At 44.7% G+C, this 26340-nt stretch overlaps 1 protein-coding gene across 5 annotated transcripts in view; it reads left to right on the top strand.

Moving 5' to 3' along the window:
* LOC138741380 (arf-GAP with SH3 domain, ANK repeat and PH domain-containing protein 2-like) overlaps positions 1 to 26340 on the top strand; it is a 110299-nt gene that overhangs the window by 54421 nt on the left and 29538 nt on the right. For all 5 annotated transcript variants that reach the window (XM_069895366.1, XM_069895365.1, XM_069895367.1 and 2 more), the window contains 10 exons: positions 288 to 375; positions 1393 to 1441; positions 2406 to 2572; positions 4555 to 4688; positions 6777 to 6871; positions 9804 to 9984; positions 14806 to 14891; positions 15668 to 15783; positions 19170 to 19237; positions 19334 to 19441. In XM_069895366.1, coding sequence (XP_069751467.1) covers positions 288 to 375; positions 1393 to 1441; positions 2406 to 2572; positions 4555 to 4688; positions 6777 to 6871; positions 9804 to 9984; positions 14806 to 14891; positions 15668 to 15783; positions 19170 to 19237; positions 19334 to 19441 — 1092 coding nt within the window. The remainder of the gene's footprint in view (positions 1 to 287; positions 376 to 1392; positions 1442 to 2405; positions 2573 to 4554; positions 4689 to 6776; positions 6872 to 9803; positions 9985 to 14805; positions 14892 to 15667; positions 15784 to 19169; positions 19238 to 19333; positions 19442 to 26340) is intronic.

The following is a 26340-nucleotide window of genomic DNA, read 5'->3' as shown; positions in this document are numbered from 1 at the left end:
GCCGATGTACTGCTGAGCATTCTGCAACCAATTTATGCAACACGTGGTCTCCCAGAACAGCAATAAGTAAACAAAATGGATAATCCAAATGAGTTTAAATTGCTCTTCAGCCTCAAGGCTTTGTGTATAAAATATTGGCATATTTTTTTAATTTAAATCTGCTTGATGTAAAACTCTGGCCTCCTCCCCAGGGTAAAATATTGGAAGGAATGTCGCCTTGTTGATTCTGATGATGGTTTTTTAATCTGTTCCATTTTTCTCATTTTGTTTTCCCTAATCTCTCTTAGATCAACAGACCTCCAGCCAAGCTCAATCTGCTGACCTGCCATGTAAGGCCAAATCTTGAAGAAAGAAAATGCTTTGATCTTATAGCACGTAAGTGTAGTTGGTGTAATGCGTGAACAGTGATCCTTCATTTGACTCGTGTTTTTCACAGCTGTGAGCAGGTCCCAAAGCTCCCTGAAATTGTGGTACTTCTGAATGATAGGAACAGTACATTGAAAAATATGCCAGTATATTTTTTTGCATAAACAACAAAGTGTGATGGGCTCCTGTTGTTTGACAACAACATTTTCCTTGTGAGTGGTTGAGGCATGTAGACTGGGAAGATTCTGGACTCTATCCACCATCAGAAATACTCTCCATTTGTATAGGTGCGTGCAGGTCCAACATCTCCAGGAGCTGGCCAACTTCCAAGGGAAAGCAACCTGTACGATTGTCATCAAGAACCTTAGCATTCATTCCCACCTCCATGGCGAACAGTATCTGCAAAGCATACTGTTTATGAAATGAGCTGAAGGTATAAGCCTTAGCTGCTCTGACAGTTCCTTCCAAGTCCTGACCTTTCCCATCAACAAGGTCAAGGACAACATGTGCATGGGACTGCCATTACCTATGCACTCCCCTCCAAGTCTACAGAATCCTGATTGGGATCTGTTAACCCTTCATTGTTCATGGGTCTGTAACCTGTAACGCCGGATCCAACAGCACTAGAAACACAGTAACTTGAAAGCCTCAAGCCAGCAGCTCACTCCCACCTTGTTCTTGGGCCCAATTAGAGAGGGGCAGTAAATGCTGGCCTTGCTACCAATTCCCAGATCCTGAAAAATTATGAATAAATAAAAAAAACAATTATTTGATTAAGGAATAATAATTAGCCGTTTTCAATGTGGAAAACTTGTACCACTTTTAAAGATCAGCCACCATCTTTTGTACTTGCCTGAAATAATTAATGTGACCTGAGCTTGACATCTCAACTGAAGAGTGATGCCTCCGAGAATGCCACATGCCCGTGGTGTTCCACTGGAAAGGCTGGTCTGATGCTCAGATCTGTGGAACTTCAGCTGAACAGAGAGTCTGTCCTTTAACCCCGGCATCTCTTGATATCTGCAGATAATCGAACGTATCACTTTCAGGCCGAAGATGAGCAAGAATGTCAAGTGTGAGTAAAGGGGAGGCTTTGACGTGCACACTGTGTGGAAGATCACCTAGAAATACAACAATATGCACCCTCTTTTTTTTAAAGCTGAATGTCATTGGAAACAATTTTTTCCCACTGTAGTGAAAGATGATGAACAGTTGAGGGCAATTTTGAGTCAGCACATAAATATATCCGGGTACATGTAGGCTTTATGGGCAGCCAGCAGTTTATCCTTGAGTGACAAAAGCAAATACCAGAGAACATCTGTTTAAGGTGAGTGGAGGAAGTTTAGGGGATATGCAAGTTTATTTTTACCAGGAGAATAGTTGGTGCCTGGAATGTATTGTCAGGGGTGGTGGTTAAGGTTGGTGCAATGGGAACATGGGTATAAGAAAAATAGTAGGTTATTGGGAAAAATTAATTGCTGTGGAGTAGGTTTACATAGGTTGGCACAACATCGTGGGCTGAAGGGCCTGTGCTATGAAGTTCTATATTTAACCCATGTATTTTTGTGTCAGTGCCTGGGAGATATCATTCCCTTTGCAACATAGTTATAGAATATCTGTGTAAATGAAGAAATTCTATCTTGCATGTGAGAGCAAACATGTTGCACAGCAATGTCCTCAATGGTTTAAATGTAAAATTAAATTATATTTTAAAATTAAATTTCGAGATCAAGCATAGGAACAGGTCCTTCTGGCCATGAGCCTACGCAACTCAATTACACCAATTAACCTACAAATCATGTATATCTTTGTAGGGTGGGATGAATCTTACACACCCAGAGGAATCCCACATGGTCACAGGGTGAATGTGACAGAGAGCACCTGATTCAAATCTGTAATTGCTTTGTGCTATCTTGCTGCCCTCGTACTGTATTAGAATTGTCCCACGTCTCCTGAGGTTGTGTGCCCAGAAGGGTAATTTATGTCAAGTCTCAAGCAGGAATTATGTCTTGATGGCAAATTCGTGCTTTTGTTTTCAGATGGACCTCTGTGTTGCAAAATAGCAAAGAGGAGGCATTGAACAATGCCTTTAAAGGAGACACCAGCCATGCTATCAATGACACTGTACAAGAACTGACCAAAGCAGTCATCAACGATATCCGTGGGATGGCTGGAAATGAAGTGTGTTGTGACTGTGGGGCAGCAGGTGAGTGCTTCTAACTGGGAACCAATTTGTTACCTGCTCTACTGTAATTTGGCATGGAGAGAATAGGATAGTTCCCTTCAATGATGGTACAGGGAAAGGACCTGCTCTTCTCTTGGTTTGTACTTTGTTACTGAGGAGATCAAGGAATGACATATTGAGGTTCAACTCAAGACCACCTCTAGAAGTGAGAGTTTTATTACAATTGCAGGGTGCAGTTTGGGATGATCTTCCCAAACCTAAAATAGTAAGTATGACCATCAGCGCAATGCCATGATTAAAATACAGCCGATCGAATGTTTGAACTCATCAAAAGGAAAGGTACAAGCTTCACGATAACTCCCTGCCTTGTGTTGATTTAATTTATTTTGGTTTTTATAAAAGCAAGATTATATATATATTATTATATATATATATATATATATATATATAGAGGGATGGTGTTCCTCAAAAACAATTTGCATCACGATTTTCTGTAATGTAACCCCTTGACAAAAATTGACATAATTTGTGAATTCCATTGGGTCAACATTTCTATGATCTGAACTACCATCACACAAAGTTTTATAATGTCTTGTATCCAATTTCTCTGTGACCTTCCTTCACCCACTGGGATACCCCAAAAGTTTTAAACTGACTTGGTCACGTGTGGGATCGATGTTGGCCGCACCACTTGGAGCACTTAAAATTCAGGGACATTCCCACGTTATAGAACTTTACAGCACAATGAAGGCCCTTCAGCCCACATTGGAAAGCTACTCCACAACAATCTAATTTTTCCCAACTTCGTATCCAAAACCATCTATTTTTCTTGCATCCACGTGCCTACCCAAGTCATTAATGGAATGGCTGTCACAAATAACTGTGTTGCGATTTTAAAAAAAAATTTTTAAAATTTTTTTTAAATGTCATTACACCCCCTTTTACCTTAAAATCCCATGTTAAAAGAGGAAATGTATTCCTATGGGATTTTCTCCCCATGCAAATCCTTTATTGGTGATGTCAAAATGACCCACCACCATGATTTAACAGTTGAGCCCATCGGACATTCAAGGCATGTGTAGAAGAAAAGACAAATTTTGCCAATTTGTATTTTTAGTCATTTATTTCTTTGGGGCAATATGCCCTGGGTATGATGTCATCACAGTGTTTGGGTTGCAGCCACCGTTCCTACTGTGCCATGCTCTCTCTCGTTTGAGGATATGCGAACAGATGTTGGAGAATGCAGTGCTGCCACACATGATTTGTGAGGCACAAAGCTCATGGATTAAGAGAGGTTTTGGAAGAAGAGATTTAGGCAGGAGGTTCATGGTGATGGAGGCGGTGGTAATGAGTCGGGTGCAGTAAAGGCTGAGGGAATACTTCAAGGAGCTGGCTATGGCCACTGTGGCTCCACACAATGCAGCCGTTGGATGAAGAGTGTGACAGAACTGCACGCTGACACATCTGTTCAAGTTGCAGACTTGGATGGAGTAGGGGCCATGATAGGGACGGGTGGTGCAAGGCAGTGGGCACAGGCAACAGGGAGGATGAGAGGTGCAGTGTGGATTTCAAGAGGAATGTGATGCCATTGATCACTCTGATCCCAGTGTCTTTGAGCATGGATGGATGTACATATTTCCATTTACAGTAAAACCCCTGTTATCTGGAATTCAAGCAGCTGGCAACCTCAAGCAACCAGCAAAAAAAAAAATTGTGAATAATAAATAAAGACGTTTAAAATTAGCATACCTGGCCGTTAGTTCACCAATTCAATCTCAAACAACCGGAAAAATCAATTATCTGGCTGATACCAATCCTCTTGGGTGCTGCATACCAGGGGTTTTACTGTATAATGAGGAGTCACATTGGATAACAGGAAATGGAAGATAGAGGTGGCAATGTGATCCATTGGAAGCAGCTGACTGTTTTCCAAGGAATCTGATCTTGTAAGTAGTTTTGTATTGTGACTCAATGTAGTTAATCCCTGCTGGTTTATGTTCTAGATCCCACCTGGCTCTCCACCAACCTGGGTATTGTGACCTGCATCGAATGTTCAGGGATTCATCGGGAGTTGGGTGTGCACTATTCCCGGATTCAGTCTCTCAATCTGGATGTACTGAGCACGTCTGAACTCTTGGTAAGTTGAATTTTATTTTCAAAATCACCCCCTGGATTGTCTCTGTTTTTCATCTTCTGCCAGAAATCACTTCATCACTGAGATGAGGTGTCATGGAGATGGAGGAGGGTGTAATGAGTTCAGGTGCAGTGACTTGGTGAAGTAAAGACTGAGGGGTTTCTTCAAAGACCTGCATTTCTACAGCATTTTTCATGGTTTAGGTTTGTCTCTATGCGTCCTGCAGCTGTTAAAGCATTTTTCAGGTTACTGGATGATGCGTACGTTGTCATAAAGCTTGGCCTTCATTACCTGATTTGGATGAAAACTTCATAATTCACAAATTTTGCTTCCGGCTGCTTCACTTAATTTTGTCTGGGGAACTTTAGAGCTAGTTTCACTGCTCCACACTCCAGTGTATGGTTCAAACCTGTACTTTCTGTCTATGTGTGTCACTTGGGAATGTTTTATCTGCAAATTTTAAATTTAAATTAAAAACAAATTTAGACATACACCAGCTCAGTAACTGGCTTTTTTGCCTCTACGAACCTATGCTGCACAATTGCAACCCCCAGTATGTTTTGAACGGTGGGAGGAAATCGATGCAGACACGGGGAGAACGTACAAACTCCTTACAGACAGCACTGGATTCAAACCCTGGTCCTGATCATTGGCGCTAACCGATGTTAATATTCCTCTGGTTCTCATGTTGTTCTACTTGATAATAATGCTGTGAGACTTTTTAAAAATGTTCACTCAAAAAGCCTTGTGTTTGTTAATTCCTCCAAAAGATGAGGCTTCCAGAGTTGGCCTGAATTTTTTTTAATGCTCAGGTACCTGGGGTGAGACTTGAGCACAGCTTCATCCTTGAAGCAGACATTGAGGAGCCTATTGTGCTGGCTGTGAGCAAGGATGTGGACCATTCATTCATTTCCTTTCATTGAGTGGGAAATATAAACAAAATGTATATGAAAATTGTAGATTGAAAAATAGTGCACAGGATTGATTTGCATTAACCATCCATCAAACTGCATCAGCATTGAAATGACAACTGGAATGAGATTCATTATGGACTGTCACAATACATAAAAGCTCTGAGGGAACTCAGCAGGTCATACAAGGATGCCTAGCTCTGGCAAATACCCAAATATGGATGGAGCGAAGGGGGAGGAACACAGACTTGCCCATTTGCCAACTTGTGTAATGTTCATGTTCTTTTACTATGCAGTTGGATGCGGTGGTTTAAGAATGGCCTGGTTATATTGGAGCATCAGGAAAGGTCCTGGCTTGTTTGGGGCGCTAAAATGTTGTCAAGGATTGGCTCTTGGAGTGCTGCACTGTGGGAGGATCATGGCTGTGATGTGGTGTTGATAGTGAAACCTGGCCTGGGCCGTGCGATTGGTCGGGAGGCGTGGATTAACGAATGGGAGTAGGGAGAATGTTTGTCATTTTGGAGAGGGGCTGGGTTGGCGTAACTGTGAGTTAGTCAAGAAAGCATGTTGGGGATGGCTTTAAAGAAAGGAAGTCTGCAAATGCTGTGATTGTAGTAAATGCACTAAAATGCAGGAGAAACTCAGCAGATCCCGTAGCATTCATAGGAAGTAAAGATATAACCAGCATTTCACTCCAGAGCCCTTAATCAAGGTATGAGCAGAAAGCAGACAGGCACCTGAATAAAAAGGTGTGAAGAGGGGCAGGGGGAGATAGCCTGTTTTATAGGCAGACATGAAGAGGAGGGCAGAGAGAAAAGCTGAGAATTGATCTGGGCAGGGGTGGGAGCTCTGTGAATGTAGAGCTGGGGGAAAGGAGATAGAGGGGAAAGGGAAAAAGAGGGAGACAAGGGGTTGACAACTGGATGAAAGGAGACATAGGGATAGAGAAAGAGAGAGATGGGGGCTAACAGAAAGCGGAGAAGTCGATGTTAATGTCATCTGCTTGCCAGTGTAGCGAGGGCTTGGCGCACATTGTGAGTTGTGCTTGTGGTGGGGGAAGGATGTGCACAAAAGGTGTTTGGTGCACTCTGATAAAGAGACTGCTGTCTTCACAGTTAATTTCTGGCCTGCTGAACAGTTTCTGTGTGCCACTGACCTGATGCTGTCTCGTTTCTTGCAGCTTGCTGTCAATGTTGGAAATGCACGGTTGAATGAGATCTTTGAGGCGAACCTGTCAACACAGTGTGGTGTTAAACCCAGTCCAACCAGTGACATGTAAGTACCAAATTCAGTTCAGAGCTGTGAAAAGCTGGCGAGCGTGCAGAAAATATTTATGCTAGCAAAAAGTTTAAGAACAGACGCTAAGTAATAAAAATGTAGCTTCTATTAATTACTCTGTGCATTCATTATGAAATTAACTTCTCTGTGCTCTAGAGAGGTGAAGAGCTGGGCGAATAAGTTTTTATGGCAATCGATTTAATATCCCATTAAGTACACTCTTCCTGTTCTTGAAGCTCAAATCAGCATTTGGGAACAGCTATATTTTGTATGAACACTTCAGTATCGGGGTGTTCATCATGAACATGCCATGTAATTTGTTGTTTTTCAGTAGCAATATATTGTGGAGAATAAATTGCTATAAATTACAATTCTATAAGTACAAACTTTAAAAAAAAATCTAGTGCAAGAAAAGAGAAAAAGTGAGGTAGTGTCCATTGTCCGTTCAGAAATCTGGTGGCGGAGGGGAAGAAGCTGCTTTTGTAATGGGTGTTTGTCTTCAGGCTTTTGTACCTTTTTCCTGATGGTAGCAGTGAGGGAAGAACATGGCCTAGGTGGTGAGAGTCCCTGATGATAGAGGCTGTTTTCTGAAGGCACCGCCTCTTAAAGATGTCACTGACGGAATGAAGGCTGATGACAATGGCCAAGTTTGCACACTTTTGTAGCCCGTCTCTGGCCTATGCATTGGTGCCTCCATACCTGACGGTGATGCAACCAGTCTGAATACTCTCCACAGTGCACCTATAGAAATTTACAAAAGTCTTTGGTGACATACTAAATCACCTCAAACTTCTAACAAAATATAGCTGCTGGCAAGCTTCTTTCATGATTGCATCGACAAGATCATCCCAGGATGAGTCTCCTGAAATGTTGACACCTAGGACTTTGACGTTTCTTACCCTCTCCACTGCTGACCCCTGACGTTGAGGGCAAGGTTGTTGTCACACCACTCAACTAGCTGAACTATTTCTCTCACTCCTCATTGCCAACAACTGTGGTGTCTTGATGTTGGGATATCTCTACTAATTCTCTTTGCCTTCCATGTTCCAAGGAAGATGACTTTAGTCCTGCATTTGTAATCTTCCATTTCCCTTGAGATACTATGGTGAATTTCTTCTGCACTATTCCTAATAATTGCTTGATTTTCATAAAAGATAGTGCTCAAATTTGGTCAGCTTCCCCTTTCCAGAATACTCAATGTCATGGAGTCACTTCAGCCATCTTCCGGTGGGAGCTGCCGCATTGTGATATTATTGTAAACGCCAGTTCTGTTCTGTGGTTCATTTACCCAAGGCTAGTTTTTGATTGCTGTATACCTTTCTCTGATTCTGCGTCTGTCTCTCCACTTCACTGTATTTTAGTGTCACTTAGCGGGAGAAAATAACTTGGAATTTTTAGGTCGGAATCAGAATTTATTGTCGTGAACAGAACGTTCAGCAGAAATCATAGTGCAAATGTTCATATTTATAACCATCTTACAACATTGCTATAAAAAGTAAAAATAATTATCCACGTAAAGTAAGGCAGTGTCATTGGTTCAATGGTTCATTGATTATTCAGGAATCTGACGGCAGCAGGGAAGAAGCTGTCATTGTGCTTTACGCTCCTGTACCTTTTTCTTGATGGTAGCAGAGTGAAGAGGGTGTGGCGCACTATTAGCCAGAATCAGACATACACAAAGGTAAAGACTGTACAACAGGCTTTAATCCACAAAGACTTCCACAGAGCCAGGCTGGCTGTGGCTGCAGCAACTAAGTGAGGCCTCGGGAGGCCGGCGCAGGCTTATATCCCGGAGGGTGATTGACACCCGACCGAGTGTTGTCCTGACCCCTTACATTCATGCAGGTGCAGAGGTTGCCCCCTGCAGTAGGCCAGTGGTGTACCACCACAGAGGGCATGGCATGAGTGGTGGGGTTCTTTGAGGATAGAGGCTGCTTTTTTAAGACAACATCTCCTGTAGATGCCCTCGATAGAGTGAAGTCTGGTGCCTATGATGTCGAAGGCCGAATTAACAATCCTTTGGAGCTTATTCTCGTCCTGAGAGTTGGCGCCTCCATACCAGACAGTGTTGCAGCCAGCCAGAATGCTCTCCACGGTACACCTGTAGAAGTTTACGTGAGTCTTTGGTGACATACCAAATCTCCTCAGACACCTCACAAAGTATAGCCTCTGGCAAGCCGTCTTTGTGATTGCTTCGACATGGAGGCTCTAGAACAGATTCTCAGAGATTTTCACACCCAGGAATTTAAAGTTCTTGACCCTCTCCACTACTAATCCCTTGATAACGACTGAGAAGATGCACAGAGGAGATTTACCAGGATGCTCCTTGTATCGGAAAACAAGTCGTATGAGGCAAGATTAGTAGAGCTCGGCCTTTTCTCCTTTGGTGTGAAGAAGGATGAGAGGTGACTTGATGGAGGTCTACAATATTCCGAGGGGCATAGATAAGGTATTCAGCCAGCTCCTTTTTCCCAGAATGGTAATAGCAAACACCAGAGCACATCTGCACAAAGTGAAGGGAAGAAAATTTAGGGGAGACACCAGGGGTAAGGTTTTTGCACAGTTTTGGGTGCCGGGAATGCCTTGCCAGGAGAGTGGTGGAGGATGAAATATGAGGGGTATTTAAGAGACTAGATGAAAGATAGGGTTATAAGGTAGGAAGGGTTTAATTTTTTTTGGTAGGACTATATGGATCAGCAGAACTTCAAGAGATGAAGGGCTGTAATGTGTAATGCATTGTGCTGTAATGTTCTAATTCCTGTATATATACTGAGATTTGAATGTTGGATTTCAACAACATTAATTGGTTGTCGTGTTGATGGCTTAGGAGCTTATCACACATTTCGGCTTCAAAATAAATTATTTGATGGTAAAGATTTGCATGAATCTGAAAGGTATAAGGCAATTCTTTTCTTTCTTACATCCAAAGGAGTGCTCGTAAAGAATATATTACAGCAAAATATGTGGAACACAAATATACAAAGAAAGGCATTTACAAAGGAGGATTTAAACTATTTGAAGCCATTCGGAACAAGGATCTCTTGGCCCTTTTGCAGATGTATGCAGAAGGTGTGGATTTCACTGCACCTCTTACCCTACCAGATGGACAGGTAATTCTTCAAGTGCCATATCTCTTGCTAAACTTACTTTCCGGAGGTTAGCAAAGGAGCAAGATTTTTTCATCTGGTGGGTGATATTTCTCAGATTCGCATCCATCTCTCAAACTTCTCACCCTCCTGATGTTTGCACCCATCAGATCCTGCTTTGTATTTTGCCTATTGCACATTGCCTGAGAACCACAGAACCTTAGAACAATTAGAGCACAGAAACAGGCCACCACGGCCCCTCTAGTTTGTGCCGAATTTGTTTCTTCCTAGTTCCATTGACCTGCACTCAGCCCGTAGCCCTCCATACCTCTCCCATCCATGCACTGTCCAAATTCTTTTTAAATGTTAAACTTGAGCCTGTATTTACCTCTTCATCTGGAAGCTTGCTCCACACTCCCACCATTCTTTGTTTGAAGAAGTTCCCCCTTATATTCCCCCTAAACATTTCCCCTTTCACTCTTAACCCACGTCCTCTGGTTTGTATCTCACCTATGCTCAGTGGAAAAAGCCTATCTACATTTACTCCATCTATCCCTCTCATAATTTTAAATAACTCTATCAACTCTTCCCTCATTCTCACTCCAGGGAATGAAGTCCTATCTTGTTTAAACTTACCCTATAACTCAATTCATGAAGTGAGGGGAATATCCTAGTAAATCTTCTCTGCACTCTTTCCATCTTATTCCTATTTTCCTGTAGTTAGGTGATCCAAACTGCATACAGTACTCAAAATTTGGCCTCACAAATGTCTTATACAAGTTTACTATAACTTCCCAACTTCTGTACTTAATACTTTGTTTTCTGAAGGCCAAGATACCAAAAGCTCTCTTTACAACCCGATCCACTTGTGACGCCACTTTCAGGGAAATATATATCTGTTTTCCCAGATCCCTCAGTGCCCTACCATATACTGTGTATGTCCTTTCTTGGTTTGTCCTTCCAAAATGCAACACCTTACACTTGTCTGCATTAAATGCTATCTGCCATTTTTCAGCCCATTTTATCAGCTGGTTCAGATCCCTCTGCAAGAATTGAAAACCTTCCTCATTGTCCACAACACCTTCAATCTTAGTGTCATCTGCAAACTTGCTGATCCAATTTACCACATTATCATCCGGATCATTGATATAGACAACAAACAACAATGGTCTCAGCACTAATTTCTGAGGCCCACCACTAGTCACAGGCCTCCAATCTGAGAAGCAATCATCCATCACTGCTCTCTGGCTTCCCCTGTTCAGCCATTGTCAGATCCAGTTCACTATTTTACCATGAATACCAAGCGTCTGAACCTTTCTGATTAACCTCCCATGTGGGACCTTGTCAAAGGCCTTATTAAAGTCCATGTAGGCAACATCCACAGCCTTTCCTTCATTAACTTTCCTGGTAACTGCCTCAAAAAACTCTGTAAGATTGGTTAAATGTGACCTACCATGCACAAAGCCATGTTGACTATCTCTAATCAGTCCCTGGCTATTCAAATAATTGTATATCCGATCTCTTAGAATACCTTCCAATAATTTACCTACTACTGACATCATGCTCACTGGCCTATAATTTTCAGGATTACTTTTGAAGCGGTGTTTTTAAACAATGGAACAATGTGAGATACCCTCCAATCCTCTGGCACCTTACTTGTGGCTAATGACGTTTTAAGTATTTTTGCTAGAGCCCCTGCAATTTCTGCACTTGCCTCCCTCAAGGTCCAAGGGAATATCTTGTCAGGCCTTGGAGATTTGTTCACCCTTATTTGCTTTAAGACAGCAAGCACTTGCTCCTCTTTAATTGATATAGGTTAAATGACCTCACTGCTGGTTTCCCTTACATCCTACAACTCTGTTCCCATTTCCTGAGTGAATACTGATGGAAAAAAAAATTAAGACCTCTTCCATCATTTTTGGCTCCATACAAAGATGAGCAGTCTGGCCTTCAAGGGGACCAATTTTGTCCATTACTATTCTTTTGCTCTTAATAAATCTGCGGAAACTCTTAGGATTTTCCTTCACATTATTTGCCAAAGCAACCTCATGTCTTCTTTTAGCTTTCCTGATTTCTTTCTTGAGGTTTTTGTTGCATTTTTTAAATATAATCCTCAAGTACCTCATTTGCTCCATGTTGCCTATATCTGTTCTTCCTCTCTCTTCTTCCAAACCAGATCCCCAATATCCCTTGAAAACCAATGTTCTCTATTCCTTTTAACCCTGCCTTTGATCCTGACAGGAATATAAAAACTCTCTACTCTCAAAATTTCATCTTTGAAGGTCCTCCACTTACCTCTCACATTGTTGCTAGAAAACAACCTATCTTAATACAAGCCTTCTAGATCCTTCTAATTTCCTCAAAATTGGCCTTTCTTCAATTAAGAATCTCAACCCAAGGCCCAGACCTATCCTTCTCCTAATGGGATTACGATCACTGGACCAAAAATGTTCCCCTACGTATACTTCTGTCACCTGTCCTATTTCTTTCCCGAATACGAGATCAGGTATTGCACTGTCTCTAGTTGGTATCTCTATATATTGATTTAGAAAACTTTCCTGAACAAGTCATCCAGCCCTTTTACAGTATGGGACTCCCAGTCAATATGTGGAAAGTTAAAAGCTCCTACTACCACAACCTTATGTTTCCTGCAGCTGTTTGCTATCTCTCCACAGATTTGCTCCTTCAATTCTTGTTGACTATTAGGCAGTCTGTAATATAACCCCATGAGTGTGGTCATACCTTTTCCATTCCTCAGCTCCACCCATATAGTCTCAGCAGACTAGCCCTCTGGTCTGTCCTGCCTGAGCACAGCTGTGAGATTTTCCCAGATGAGCAATGTCATTCCTCCCCTTTTCATCCCCCAAATTCTATCACGTCCAAAGCAATGGAAACCTGGAACACTGAGCTGCCAGTCCTGCCCCTCCTGCAACCAGGTTTCACTGAGGTCCACAATGTCAAAATTTCACCTGCCAATCCACAGTCAAAACTCATCTGCCTTTCCTACACTTCTCCTTGGACTAATATAGATGCACTTGAGAACATTTCCACCACATTCAACCTGGTGACTTGTAATGGTGCATGCAATTTTCACATAATCTTTTCCCTCCTTCACTCCTCTATTTGCTGTGGCTTGCTGGTTCCCCTCCCCCTGCAAATCTAGTTTAAATCTACTTGAACAACACTAGCAAACCTGCCCACAAAGACATTAGTCCCTTTCTAGTTCAGATGCAAACTGTCCTGTAGGAACATGTCCCACCTTCCCTGGAGTAGAGCCCAATAATCCAGAAACCTGAAAACCTCCCTCTTGCACAGTCTTCAACCACGTGTTAAGCTGCATTATCCTCCTATTCTTAACCTCACCAGCACGTGGCACGGGTAACAATCCTGAGATCACTACCTTGGAGGTCCTGTCATCCAACCTAGCACCTAACTCCCTGAACTCTCCTTGTAGGACCTCTTCTCCCTTCCTACCCACATCATTGGTCCCTACATGGACCACAACATCTGGCTGCTTGACCTCCTTCCTGAGAATGCTGTGAACTTGATCTGAGATATCTTGGACCCTGGCACCAGGGAGGCAACATACTATCCAGGATACTCGATCTCCTCCAAGAACTCCTTTTCTATCCCCCTAACTATGGAATCCCCTATCACTACAGCTCACCTCTTTTTTTTTCCTTCCTTTCTTAGCCACAGGTCCAGAGTCTGTGCCAGAGATTTGATTGCTATGCCTTGTGCTTGGTAGGCCATTCCCCTCAACAGTATCCAAAATGGTATACTTGTTATTCAGGGGAATGCCCACACGGGTGCCCTGCACTACCTGCCTGTTCCCTTGCCCTCTCCTGACTGTCATCCATCTACCCTTCTCCTGCCTCAGGTGTGATAGTGTCACTGTAACTCCTGTGAATCACACTGTCTGCCTCCTGAATGATCCAGAGTTCATCCAACTCCAGCTCCAATTCCTTAACTCAGTTTGTCAGGAGCTGCAGCTGGATGCACTTCTCACAGATGAAGTCATCAGGGATGCTGCTGGCTTCCCTGACAACCCACATCCTACAAGAGGAGCATTCCCCTGCCTTGGTTGCCGTATCTGCTCTCTCACGCTCTCTCTATATCTCTCTCTGTCTCTATCTCTATTTCTCACTATCTATCACCAATGCTTCTTTTGGATTTACTACAACCCTTTGCCTTAATATGATTGTAGTGTGACCAATTTCAGGAAAATCTTTGGGAAATTCCTCCCTGACTGCCCAATGGCAAACAAGCAGAGCTCCAGGAGATCACTGAAATTTGTGATACATTACCAGCAAGACATTTTAATATTATTCTTATTCTATTATTCTCATCGCAAAAAGATCAAAAATTAAGCTTCCTTGCACCACGACTGGGCCAGGCCCCTTGCTGCTTCTCCCATCGGGCATCACTGTGTCTGGGCCCCACACCGCTACTCCCACCAGGCCTAGCCTTGCCGAATCCAACATCTCGCTGCTGCTCCCACAGGGCCTCACTGTGTCTGAGCTCCACGCCGTTGCTCCCACCGGGCCTAGCCTCACCGAATCCAGCACCTCGCTGCTGCTCCTGCCGGGCCTTGCCATGTGCAGGTCCCTTGCCACTGCTCCCGCCGGAGCTCTCACTCCCTCTGGAACTCCCGCTCTTGCTGGAACTGCCACATATCAATGATAAGATGTCCCACAGAGAAGAACATTAAGCGTAAATAAAAGAGGCAAATAATTTTGAATTGAGAGACCCTGTTTTAATTAGAACATTTTGTGAGTTCTAAGTCCAATGTGAATTTAAATTGAAAGTTGTGAACTTTTTTTCTCTTCTGTTTTTAACCTTTAGGACCTGGGAGAAATTCCATTGCACCTTGCTGTGTGGTTGGCAGACAGATCCTCACTGCCTTTGGTCGATTTTCTAATCCAGAATGGGTGGGTACTGTTTCAGGTCTGAATGAGGTGGAAGTAAAACACAAATGTCTACAGGCACTGTGGTTGAAGTAAAAACACAATGTGGGCGAAACTCAGTAGGTCAAACAGTGAACTTTATGTAGTAAAACTAAAGATACATAACCAAAGTTTTGGGCTATTTAAGTAATTGAAATATTTAAAAATACATTCTTTCTAAAAAAACTATCTTCATCAAGATATCAAGGTTAAAATACACTGTTTGACCAGCCGAGTTACTCCCACATAGTGTTTTTACTCAGAGGTGGATGTAGTTTCTATGATTTAATGGGAGCTCTGGGGAGAGAGGCCAGAGTGCTTGTGGTTGATTATATTTATTGGGATATTGAACTTCTTCGGATAGTTGCCATCATAACTGTCAACCTGCTGAATCAGGATGTTCATGCACAGTTTTGAGGGAAGAAAAGAACATTTAGATTATTGATAATCTAGTTTATCCCAATTTCTGGTGCTGTTTGCTGAGAGTTTGTACGTTCTCCCCGTATCTGCGTGGGTCTTGCTTGGGTTTTCTGGTTTCCTCCCACCATCTAAAACGTACGAGGTTGTGGGTTAATTTGGATGTATTTGGGCAGCGCATGTTTTTATGTGCAATACACACCCATATACATGCACACGCAGGCACAAATATTTAATAGATAATTGTACAAAGCAATGCCACAACATTTGTGGGGTTCTAAATTATTAAAAGCAGCCTGGAGATTGGCTGACATGGGTAAAACTGTTTTGTAATGTTTGTACAGGGGTGGCCTGGATGCCAAGACAACAGAGGGTAACACTGCCCTCCATTACTGCTGCCTGTACAATAAAACGGAGTGCCTGAAACTGTTGCTGAAGGGAAAAGCAAATATGCAGATTGGTAAGTTGAGAAATGTAGCTGTTGAAACTGTCTTTACATTGACATTCTGAGTAACACCTTGTGATTTCTCTTTTAATTTCTGACATCATCTTGAGCTTCAAAGCTTACCACTAATATACTTGCCTCTTCTACTTTATCAGAGTGCTTTGATGCAATGTTTTACTTTCTAACATCTTGTCAGAAAGGTTTTACAGTGATAAAACTGGTGTAGAACCAAAGATTCTTTCTGGTCTGAAGCTGCCTCTTAGACCAGAGACCCTTCCTTTCATCTTTCTCTTCAGGAGTTCATTGACTCACTCAGGTCCATTCTCAATGCTATAACCATCTCATTGTCAGAACTAACTGTGTGTATGTGTTTCACTAAAATCTGACCTGACACGTGCATCATGTCCTGTGACAAGACTGTTCATTCATGCTCTGATGTGAATCTTCCAAGCCATCTCTCATTCTTTATCCTCATTTCAATTTTATTCATTAACTGGTAACTAAGTAATCAACCCTAATTTGAAATTTATGACTCCCCTTGAAATTTTGCAGATGTTCTGTTTTGTGAAGAAGTGTCCCAGATTTCTACTAACCGATATGTTCCCTGAATGGCCCTCTGCAAATTTGCTTCCTTCGTTCAGCATTCTGCCATCAGAGAATAGGTTCCTTTCTTTCTCATTTGTCTCTTTTTAAAAATCTTCCATTCACCTTTTCTTTATTCTCTTCTCCCCCATCCCCCCCACCCCCACTCCACTCCCACCCAAATCAAATCACTTAATCATCCAAAACACCTTGGTTAGATCACCCCTCAGTGCATGAGGCTAGTTTTCTGCAACCTCGCAGTTTGATGTTCTTTCATCTTTGGCACGGTTGCTCCAACAGTCGTTGGCCTCATCAGCAACAATGAGTCACACTACAGAAAAGAAGTGGAGAAACTTGTGCTATGATGCAAGAATAACAACCTGAGTCTCAATGTGGATAAGACAAAGGAGACGATTGTGGATTTCAGGAGGTCTAGGTACCACCACCCTCCACTACACATTAATAACCCTGCCATGAAGACAGTAGAGAGCACCAAATTCCACTTCCACTTAAGCAATGACCTATTGTGGACACACAACATCTCCTCACTTGTTAGGAAGGTGGAACAACGACTGCACTTACCGAGAAGACTGCGGTGGGCGGCGGACTGCACTGGCCATCATCCTGTTGACATTCTGGAGAAGCTCCATCGTCCAGGCTGGCAGCATCACAGGGTGGTACAGATGCTGTACAGCACAAACTCTGGCCCGCGGGCCAAATTTGGCCCCGCGATATAATTATATTTGGCCCGCAAGATCATATTAAATATATATTAGAGTTGGCCCGCTGGTCGCCGCGCAAGTAGAGCACATGCACAGCAGCAGGCACCACCATAGTAGTTTTTAGCACTTCCACAGCAGGCACAGCAGTACACCGATATAGTTAACGGGAAAGTTAATTAGATATTCACAGCGGCGCTGCTACAACGGACCCGCCGCCTAGCTCCGACGGACCCGCCGCCTAGCTCCGACGGACCCGCCGCCTAGCTCCGACGGACCCGCCGCCTAGCTCCGACGGACCCGCCGCCTAGCTCCGACGGACCCGCCGCCTAGCTCCGACGGACCCGCCGCCTAGCTCCGACGGACCCGCCGCCTAGCTCCGACGGACCCGCCGCCTAGCTCCGACGGACCCGCCGCCTAGCTCCGACGGACCCACCGCCTAGCTCCGACGGACCCGCCGCCTAGCTCCGACGGACCCGCCGCCTAGCTCCGACGGACCCGCCGCCTAGCTCCATGTGGCTGGACGTGGTGGGTCACCTCCGTGTCTCCTTGAGCTTCATCTGTGGGTGGGTGCTGCTGGGCATCGGACTTTCCGCTGGGGTGGAGGTCGCGGACGAGTTCCACCGCTCTCACGGTATTCCCGGTGAGATGGCGAGACCAGCGGGGACTCCTTGGGTTGTTGGCGGCGGTTGCGGCAGGCGGGGGCGGAGGAGGGAGGGGGGGCGGGGGGGGGATGCCGCTCGGGTTTGCTGGCTGGGCTGGGGAGGGCTCCCTGCAGACCTCCGCTCCCTGGCATGCTTCTCGGCAACGTGCGATCCTTGGCTTAAAGGCTAGAGAGAAATATTATTTATTGAATATTTTATTTCTTATTTGTTAATGCTTCTTATAGAAAGAGTTTAACCAAAACTATTATTAAATATTTATTTTAATAAGAAAATGTTTAACATTACATATGTTGAAAGAAGAGAAAACATGCAGATGTTGTTGAAAATTTTCAATAAATATTTAGTTCGGCCCTCAACTTATTCCAAATTTTTAATTTTGGCCCTCGGTGAATTTGAGTTTGACACCCCTGCTGTAGAGCATTGGATCAGAGGCCAATCCATGGGACCATAGGAGTAGAAGAGAGGATCACTGGAGTCTCCCTCCTCCTACCCTGTCGACTTGATCTACAAGGGTCGTTGTCTGAAGGGGGCTTGCAAAATCATTAAGGGCCTCAGCCACCCTGTACACAGCATCTTCCAGCTACTCCTGTTGGGAAAGAGATAGATAAGTATCTGAGCCAGAAGCACAAAGTTGAGAAACAGCATCTTCCCACGTTCAGTGATACTGCTGAATGACCGATGAACTGCTTAACTGCGGGTCCTCTGAGACTACTATTATTTAACTATATTTATTTATTTTTTTATACGCTGTGTACTACATACAAATTGCTTGGAAATATCTGTGCTATGTCTGTATATACGTTTGTATGTTTTTACACCGAGGAATGGAGAACACCATTTCGTCCAGTTGTACTTTATAATTGTATGATAATAATAAACTTGAACTTGCACTTGAGGAACCTGAGCTTAAACTGATCACCAGCCCTTGAGGTTGTACGTGAAACAGACAAACATTATGACAAAGCAAGGCTGTGATTAAGGACAAAGAGAAGCCACCTTTGTTTCCAGAGCAGTCGATCTTGGCAAAAGAATCCAAGATAGGAACAGAAATAAGTCATTCAGCATTCCACCATTGACTTGGCTCAGAGTTGACATGACCATCTATCTGCTTCTTTGCTGATTTCCTTTACCCTCCTGTTTAATGTTCAGCAACGGGAGAAATTTGAGTGAACACCAGGATACCCATGGGATCATTACAAAGCAGAGACTGTGGAGTGATGAGGGGGGGGGCCTTCTGTGAAACAGAATAACTCCAGCTAAGAGTCAAAGCAGACAGGGTGTGTGGAACACTTGTTGAGAACAGCGTGCTTGCCCCTTCTCCCCACCCCACTTTCTGGCAATTGTGCTGCTCCATTTTGGAAACCAGCCATGAGGTAGTATCATGGACTGGGATTGTGCGACTTGATTAACACCGTTTTAACTTTTCCTCCTGTAGGTAATGTGGTTGGAGAAACTGCCTTGGATATTGCAAAGAAGTTCAATCATACTCGTTGTCAAGAACTGGTACAGTTTTGAGAGGGGAAATAGGCATGCCTTTTTAACTGATTGTGGTAGGATTTGCGGCAGACGGTGAAACCATTGTATGTCCGTTGCTTGCAGATTGATCAGGCGCTGGTGGGAAAGTTCTGTCCCTCTGTTCACATCGAGTACGACTGGCCCATGCATCAAGATTACGTTTATGACAGTGAGGAGGACATCGATGAAAAGGTAACATGTTTTTTTTTGTCTCCCATTCTTTTACCCAGTGCACAGTTCACTGTTGGAACATGGTGCATTTAGTGGCCTATATTTTTCTTTATGAAGGACATCAAGGCCTCTTGGTTGTGTAGAGATTCACTATCGGGGAAGAGGGATTTAAGTTTTTAAGTTTAAGTTTATTTGTCTCAAAACACCCAGCACAGAGAGGAGGGTCCTTCTGTGAGCAGGGTAGAAGGTCATCTCTAAAATTTGTACAGCCCTGTGAAGAGCACAGTTTACAGAGTATAAGATTGCCACAGTAAAGAAGATAAATTAGCACCAAGTAACAGCAGCATGATGCCATACCTTTGAGCTTAGGCCCGAATCGTCGGTTATACATCTTTACCTCCTATGGACGCTGCGTGTCTGGCTGAGTTCCTCCAGCATTTCTGTTCTTTGACTACAATCGCTGCGCCTGTAGACTTTCGTGTTTCGCTGCTGTTGTGGGGTTCATTCAGGAGTCTGACGGCTGCAGGGAAGAAACAGTCTTCAAGCCTATTGATGTGTGGTTTCACACTCTTAAACTATCTCACTGATGAGAGGAGAGAAGACAGGGTGCTCAGGGTCTGATGGATCCATCACTATGTTGGCTGCCTTTCCTAAGCAGCAGGAGATGTAGATGGGGACCATGGGGAGGGAAGTTTGCGCTATGTTCTGAGCTGCATTCACCACCTGCAGCTTCCCCTCCTGAATGTAGCAGCTCCTGTACCATCCTATAAGCATTCAGGAAGTACACATTGAGAGAGTTGTTTCTCTAGGAGGTCAGATGAGAGAAAAGACATTTGATAAATATATTCAAAGTAATGAAGATGAAGAGAATTTGCTCCCACTGATCTATTACTGTGAGGTGTTGGTTTAAAGCAAAGTAACAATTAAAAAAAAAAATTAGATGTACAGCAGGGTAACAGGCCTTTCAGCGCATGAGCCCGTGCCACCCAATAACATCCAATTGACCAACAGCCCCGGTATGTTTCGAACGGTGGGAAGAAACCAGAGCCCCTGGGGAAAACCCACACAGACACGGGGAGAACGTACAAAGTTCTTACTAACCGCGCGGGTTTCGAACACCAGTCCAAATTGCTAGCGCTGTGAAAGTGTTGTGCCAATGGCTAGGCTGACCGTGCTACCCTTCTGAACTGAAAAATTCTGGAGAGGCTGCTTGAAGGAGATCACAGTGAATCGAACAGATGGAAAGAAAGAGGTTCTTTAGAAAAGTTTGTTGTGGTGAGGGAGAACTAATTAAATACTCTGTGAACAAGCTGCATGCCATGGGCTATTTGCTCTCTCTGCTGCCTCGTGCTTGTGGAAGGAGGAGCTTACTCTTTTTGTGTCTATCTTGGACATGGATTGATGCTCTACAACCCATTGTGGAGAGCACTGCAGCTGATCTCATACTGTTGGGGGGAAAAAAAAACATTTTTGTCATCAAAGCAGGAAGCATATTGACAATGTTGTTTTCACGAAGTGGCCCAAATTAAAAATCTGCAGTTTCTTCTCCTGATTAATTCAGCCTTTTCTTTATTGATTTTTATTTTCTTCCAGCAGGACATTGAAATAATTAGATCTGTATTTCAATGAAGCCCAAAGAGAGGCTGATGGCTTTCCCCAAGGAGAGTTCAACAGAAAGCTGACCTGCCTGAGATGTGAGGTTTTAGATGAGATGTTATCCTGTCTTTGAGACAGATGTACAAAAAAAAAATCCCATGGCACCATTTTGCAGGAATGCTAGGAGTTTTCCCTAGTGTCCTGTGGGAAAATCATCGAGTGTACGGTCCCGCTGTTATATCTTGTGGGATCTGGCTGTGCATCACGTACTGCTTCATTATCCATGCCACAACTGCGATTATTCATCAGAGAATGTTGCTGGTTGTAAAGTATGGGATTTACTGTGAGGAGGGGCATTATATTAAGGATGGGGTCTTCTTTTCTCACACACCTTGGGTCTAAGATGGCCTTTCATGGACCATCTCTTTCATTCAGGAGTCTTGCCGTTCGGCGTGGGCTATAATGTCTCTCCATCCGTCATGATTTCTGACCCTCCGAATTGTAGTTGTTGCTCCCCTGTTCTCATTCGGTGAAGACTCCATCTTTGAGCTGAGACCATAGTTGATGTTGAGTTCATGATTATACAAGGGGAAAATACTGAAGTGGTTTCCTGTTGCCTTCTTCAGTTGCATTGTCTGTACTGGACAGGTAACCCTGGCCATTGATCAGCAGATCCCTCTGCCCAGTGTTTTTAGTTTTACAACAATAAATTCCAATTTGTAGGATCTGCTTGTAAAACCATCCACCAACTGCAATCCATGGCTTCACATGACCCTGATTGGGAGGTTAAACAGGTACCACACCTTGCCCAGAGGTGATCTGTAGGCTATCAGATGGAAGGAGAGCCTTGTACCTCCTTTTCATGAGTAATTGCACAGCACCGACACTGGTCCTCATGCATCCTTCACTAATTCTGAACTTGCATCTTCTCTCATTCATTCGTCACCCCTTTGCTCACACATCTACATCTGCTCCTGGTTACCCAATGCCTTGACTTCAAGTTCATCTCCATGACCTGCAAACCCTGCCACTGGCCTTGCTCCTATCCACCTTTGAGCACCACAAGACTAGAGAGGGTACATGGATATTTGCCCTGTTCTTGTGCCGTTATGCATCTAAGATCTTGCTCCACTGTTACTTTCAGGTTGTGCTTTCAGTTGTGGAACACATTAGCTCCACTTTCCTAAACCTTCTCTCTCGACTTGAAGTTCTAATTATTTCAGTGTTCTGCCAGAAGAAAATAAAAATCAATAAAGAATAGATTGTATTAATCATGAGAAGAAACTGCCGCATTTTAATTTGGGTCAGTCCAGCTTTCAGAAGTTTTAAAAAACCCACTTTTTTAATTAAGATTTTGCCATGCACCATCGTATTTCCTGTTGTGAATTGAGGCTAGATTTTGGTTGACAATGGCCTGTGAATTGTGGACTCTTATTTCAGTAAAAACAAGTTGTTCTTCTGTTATCGTTTAATGATGAAGGAAAACTACAAGACCAACATTTATCCACTGCTACTTTGGGGTATGTGGGCAAGTTCTGCCCTCTTGTGGTATGTCACTATAAGGGAAGGAATGATTGGAATATTGAGCTTCCTTTCCCCATACTTTGCTCTTTCAAGATTCTTTTATTGGCATGTAAGAAAACAGAAAATGTAATATTACACAAAGTTTCCTTTATTCTACCATGAGGTGGACAAAGATTCACTATCAGCAGAAATTGCCTGGCGCCCCTCACAGTTAGAGAAATAGAAGCAAAAGAGAGTCCATGGATTCCCCTTCAGTGCTCCTGAAGTCTCCGCAGGATGTCCAAACCATTGGCACCCAATGCCTCTTGCATCTCGGTTCAGATACCTGGTACCCCATCAGCCATTCTCCAGCAATCCTCATCCTGGTGCAAGTCCCTTGACCGCAGTTGCCTGTAGCCTGCACGAGTTCCTCGCCCATCAGTTCTTCAGTCTCAGAGCCCCTCGCTGGTCTGCCGCCATGGTCGCTGTCCTGAGGTTGTCTCCTCTACCTCTATCATTTTCTAGTGGTCTGCTTCCTTGGAGTCTGCAACTTCTCTTGGCCGCTGCTAAACACAAGGGCCCCTCATCCTGGGCCCAGAGCCGTGGTTGCATGATTTTAAAATAAACTACTGTTGGTCATTTAAAGTCTGTATGGAACCAACAGCAGTCGGACTGGGCAGTTGGACCCTGTGGGTGAGCAATGTATGTCCGTGGGTCTACTCCAGCAGCAGTTCTGCCGTTACGTTATTTAATTTCTTTCCCCACCCTTCTTTCCTACTCAGAATTACATTAATTGGGAATAGTTTTGTCAATAATCATGGACACTGAGTTCTAAGATTGCTTGAGAGAAATATAGCCAGATTACTCTTTCAAACCTTGAATACATAGCAACTTGGTCAATCGGCTGAGCTCTGATCTGTTTGGAATTAAGCCTAGCCATGGTTTCAACAGCACCTGTAAAATTAAGAGCAAATGGAATGTCATTTTGGTCCAGTGTTTTTTCTTTTAACATATTTTAAAACTTGAGGTTTTTGTTGAAGACTTACTGCAAGGCTTGAGTGTGAGAGTACAGATTCTATTACCAATGTGTATGTACATATGTACAGATGGTAGTGTAGGATGACTGTGATTGGCTGAGAGTGTAGCCACACCTACTGGCAGGTCTTAAAGGGTTGCTCCTAGCCAGACCAGGACATTCTGGACTGGTCGACCTACTTGTGATATGCTCCAATCTTTTAGTTAATAAAAGCCTTGATTTGGATCAACAAGTCTTTGGTTCTTTCAACGCGCTCTACAATTTTATTAACTAAAAAAAAATTTTGAAGGGATGGAGCGTATGCTACGGCTGGAACGCCTCAACATCGACCCACAGTCAGCTACAGCCTCGAATGACTTTAAGCCTGACCCTGCCGTGATAGAGGACAACCATCAACTACTAATATTGATGACTATGGTGTCCCCATGAGTCTACCAGAGTGTCCAGGATGTGACCACTTATGCTGCAGCCATGAAGGTGCTGAAAGGGCTTTACAAACAACCGGTGAACAGGGTCTAGGCTCAGTACAAACTTGCTACAAGGAGGTAACAGCCCGGGGAGTCCTGTAGAGCTTATATTCAGGCACTAAGGGCAATGGGCAGAGATTGTGCCTGAACAGACAGAACTGCTGCAGAGACCACAGACAATCTGATTTGGGATGCCTACGTAGCCAGTGTCCACGCCTGCTAGAGCACGGGAGAGAAAACCTAGAGGACGTGATCCAGATCACAGAGACGATGGAGGCTACGGTCTTAAGTATGGACATGTACTCTCGGGGCTGGACCCCACATTCTGATGTGAGTAGAATGCCCTCCCTCTACCCTACTACTGCCGCTACGCTGCCCGATGCAACCTCAAAGTGTTATTTCTGTGGGAGGAACAAGCACAGCAGGTCCCAGTGCCCAGCGAGAAAAACCAGGTGCCAGAAGTGCCTTAAAAACGGCCACTTTGCTGTAGTCTGTTGCTCCAAAATGGCCACTGTCAAACACAGTGTCTCGTGTGAAGCCCAATCGCCACCCTCCCATTCAAACACTTCTTCCTCAGAGCTCTTATCCAATGAGAGGGAGGATTCCACCGTGCCACAGCTCCTGACGTCACAGGGCAGACGCCGAGCATGCAAGGTACAACCCACCCTCGCCGCAATGACATTCACCCTACCTCATGAAGCAATGTCCGATCAGGCCCCAGCCCCGACCTCAACGGCTCCCGCTGCTGCCGACCGGGGGACCCGCTGACACCGAGGCAGCTGACCCGGGACCCGCCTCCACCGAGGCAGCTGACCGGGGACCCGCTGCCAACCAGGGACCCGCCGCCACTGCCGACCTATGGTCCCGCTGCCACCGAGGCAGCTGACCAGGTACCCGCCACCACTGCGGAGAACGGGGTGGTCATGCCGGACCCCGACTGCATGCGTCCCCTCATGGACTTTCCCCCCCACACCCAGAAGGCACTCAGACACTGCCTGGGATTTTTCTCTTACTATGCCCAATGGGTTCCACACTATGACGACAAAGCACGGCCACTCATCAAGACCACCTCCTGCCCCCTGTCAACTGAAGCCAGAGTGGCCTTCGACCACCTCAAATCGGACATCGCTGCTGCAACGCTGCACGGCATCCACGAGTCCATTCCGTTCCAAGTCGAGAGCGATGCGTCCGACTTTGCACTGGCAGCCACCTTGAACCAGGCCAGCTGGCCGATAGCCTTCTTCTCCAGAACCCTCCAGGGTCCTGAGAGCCAGTACTTCTCTGTCGGGAAGGAGGCCCAGGCCATAGTCGAAGCAGTATGTCGTTGGAGACACTACCTCACTGGCAGGCGCTTTACGCTGCTGACTGACCAACGCACAGTCTCCTTCATGTTTAGCAATACTCAGTGAGGTAAGATCAAGAATGACAAAATCACCAGGTGGAGAATCGAGCTCTCCACCTTTAATTATGACATACTGTATCGGCCAGGTAAACTCAACGACCCGCCAGATGCACTCTCCAGGGGGACTTGTGCCAACATACAACTGGACAGGCTGCAGAAACTCCACAAGGAGCTCTGTCATCCATGGGTCACTAGGTTCCCGCACTTTGTCAAAGCTCGCAACCTGCCCTACAGGGTCGAGGAGATTCACTCCATGACCCGAGCCTGTCCAGTGTGCGCTGAGTGCAAACCCCACTTCTTCCATCCGGAGAACACCCATGTCATCAAAGTCACCCGCCCCTTTGAGTGTCTCAGCGTAGACTTCAAGGGGCCCCTACTGTCGACCAACCATACATCTACATCCTTACGGCCATCGACGAGTACTCCCACTTCCCGTTTGCTATGTCCTAATCAGACATGATTGCCTCCTCAGTTATAGAGGCCCTGCACAGCATCTTCGCCATCTTTGGGTACCCCAGTTACATCCACAGTGACAGGGGGTCCTCATTTATGACCATAGTGCTGCGGCAGTACCTTCTGGAGTGTGGTATTGCTTCAAGCAGGACCACCAGCTATAACCCACGCGGTAATGGGCAAGTCGAAAGAGAGAACGATACCGTCTGGAAAGCGGTTACGCTTGCCCTTCGGTCCAAAGGTCTCCCCACCTCTCTCTGGCAGGACATGCTCACTAGTGCCCTACACTCCATCTGCTCCCTCCTATGCACCACAACCAATGCCAACCCCCATGAAAGGATGTTCTCTTGCCCGAGGAAATGCGAGTCGGGTATGACCATACCGGCATGGCTCACGGTTCCCGGTCCGGTCCTCTTACGACGTCACGTCCAGTACTCAAAGAATGACCCCTTGGTTGACCGAG

The sequence above is a fragment of the Narcine bancroftii genome, chromosome 8 (assembly GCF_036971445.1).
Source record: "Narcine bancroftii isolate sNarBan1 chromosome 8, sNarBan1.hap1, whole genome shotgun sequence".
In the NCBI taxonomy this organism is placed as follows: Eukaryota; Metazoa; Chordata; class Chondrichthyes; order Torpediniformes; family Narcinidae; genus Narcine; species Narcine bancroftii.
The sequence above is the reverse complement of the archived record's forward strand: the minus strand, read 5'-3'. Positions and strand labels throughout refer to the sequence as shown.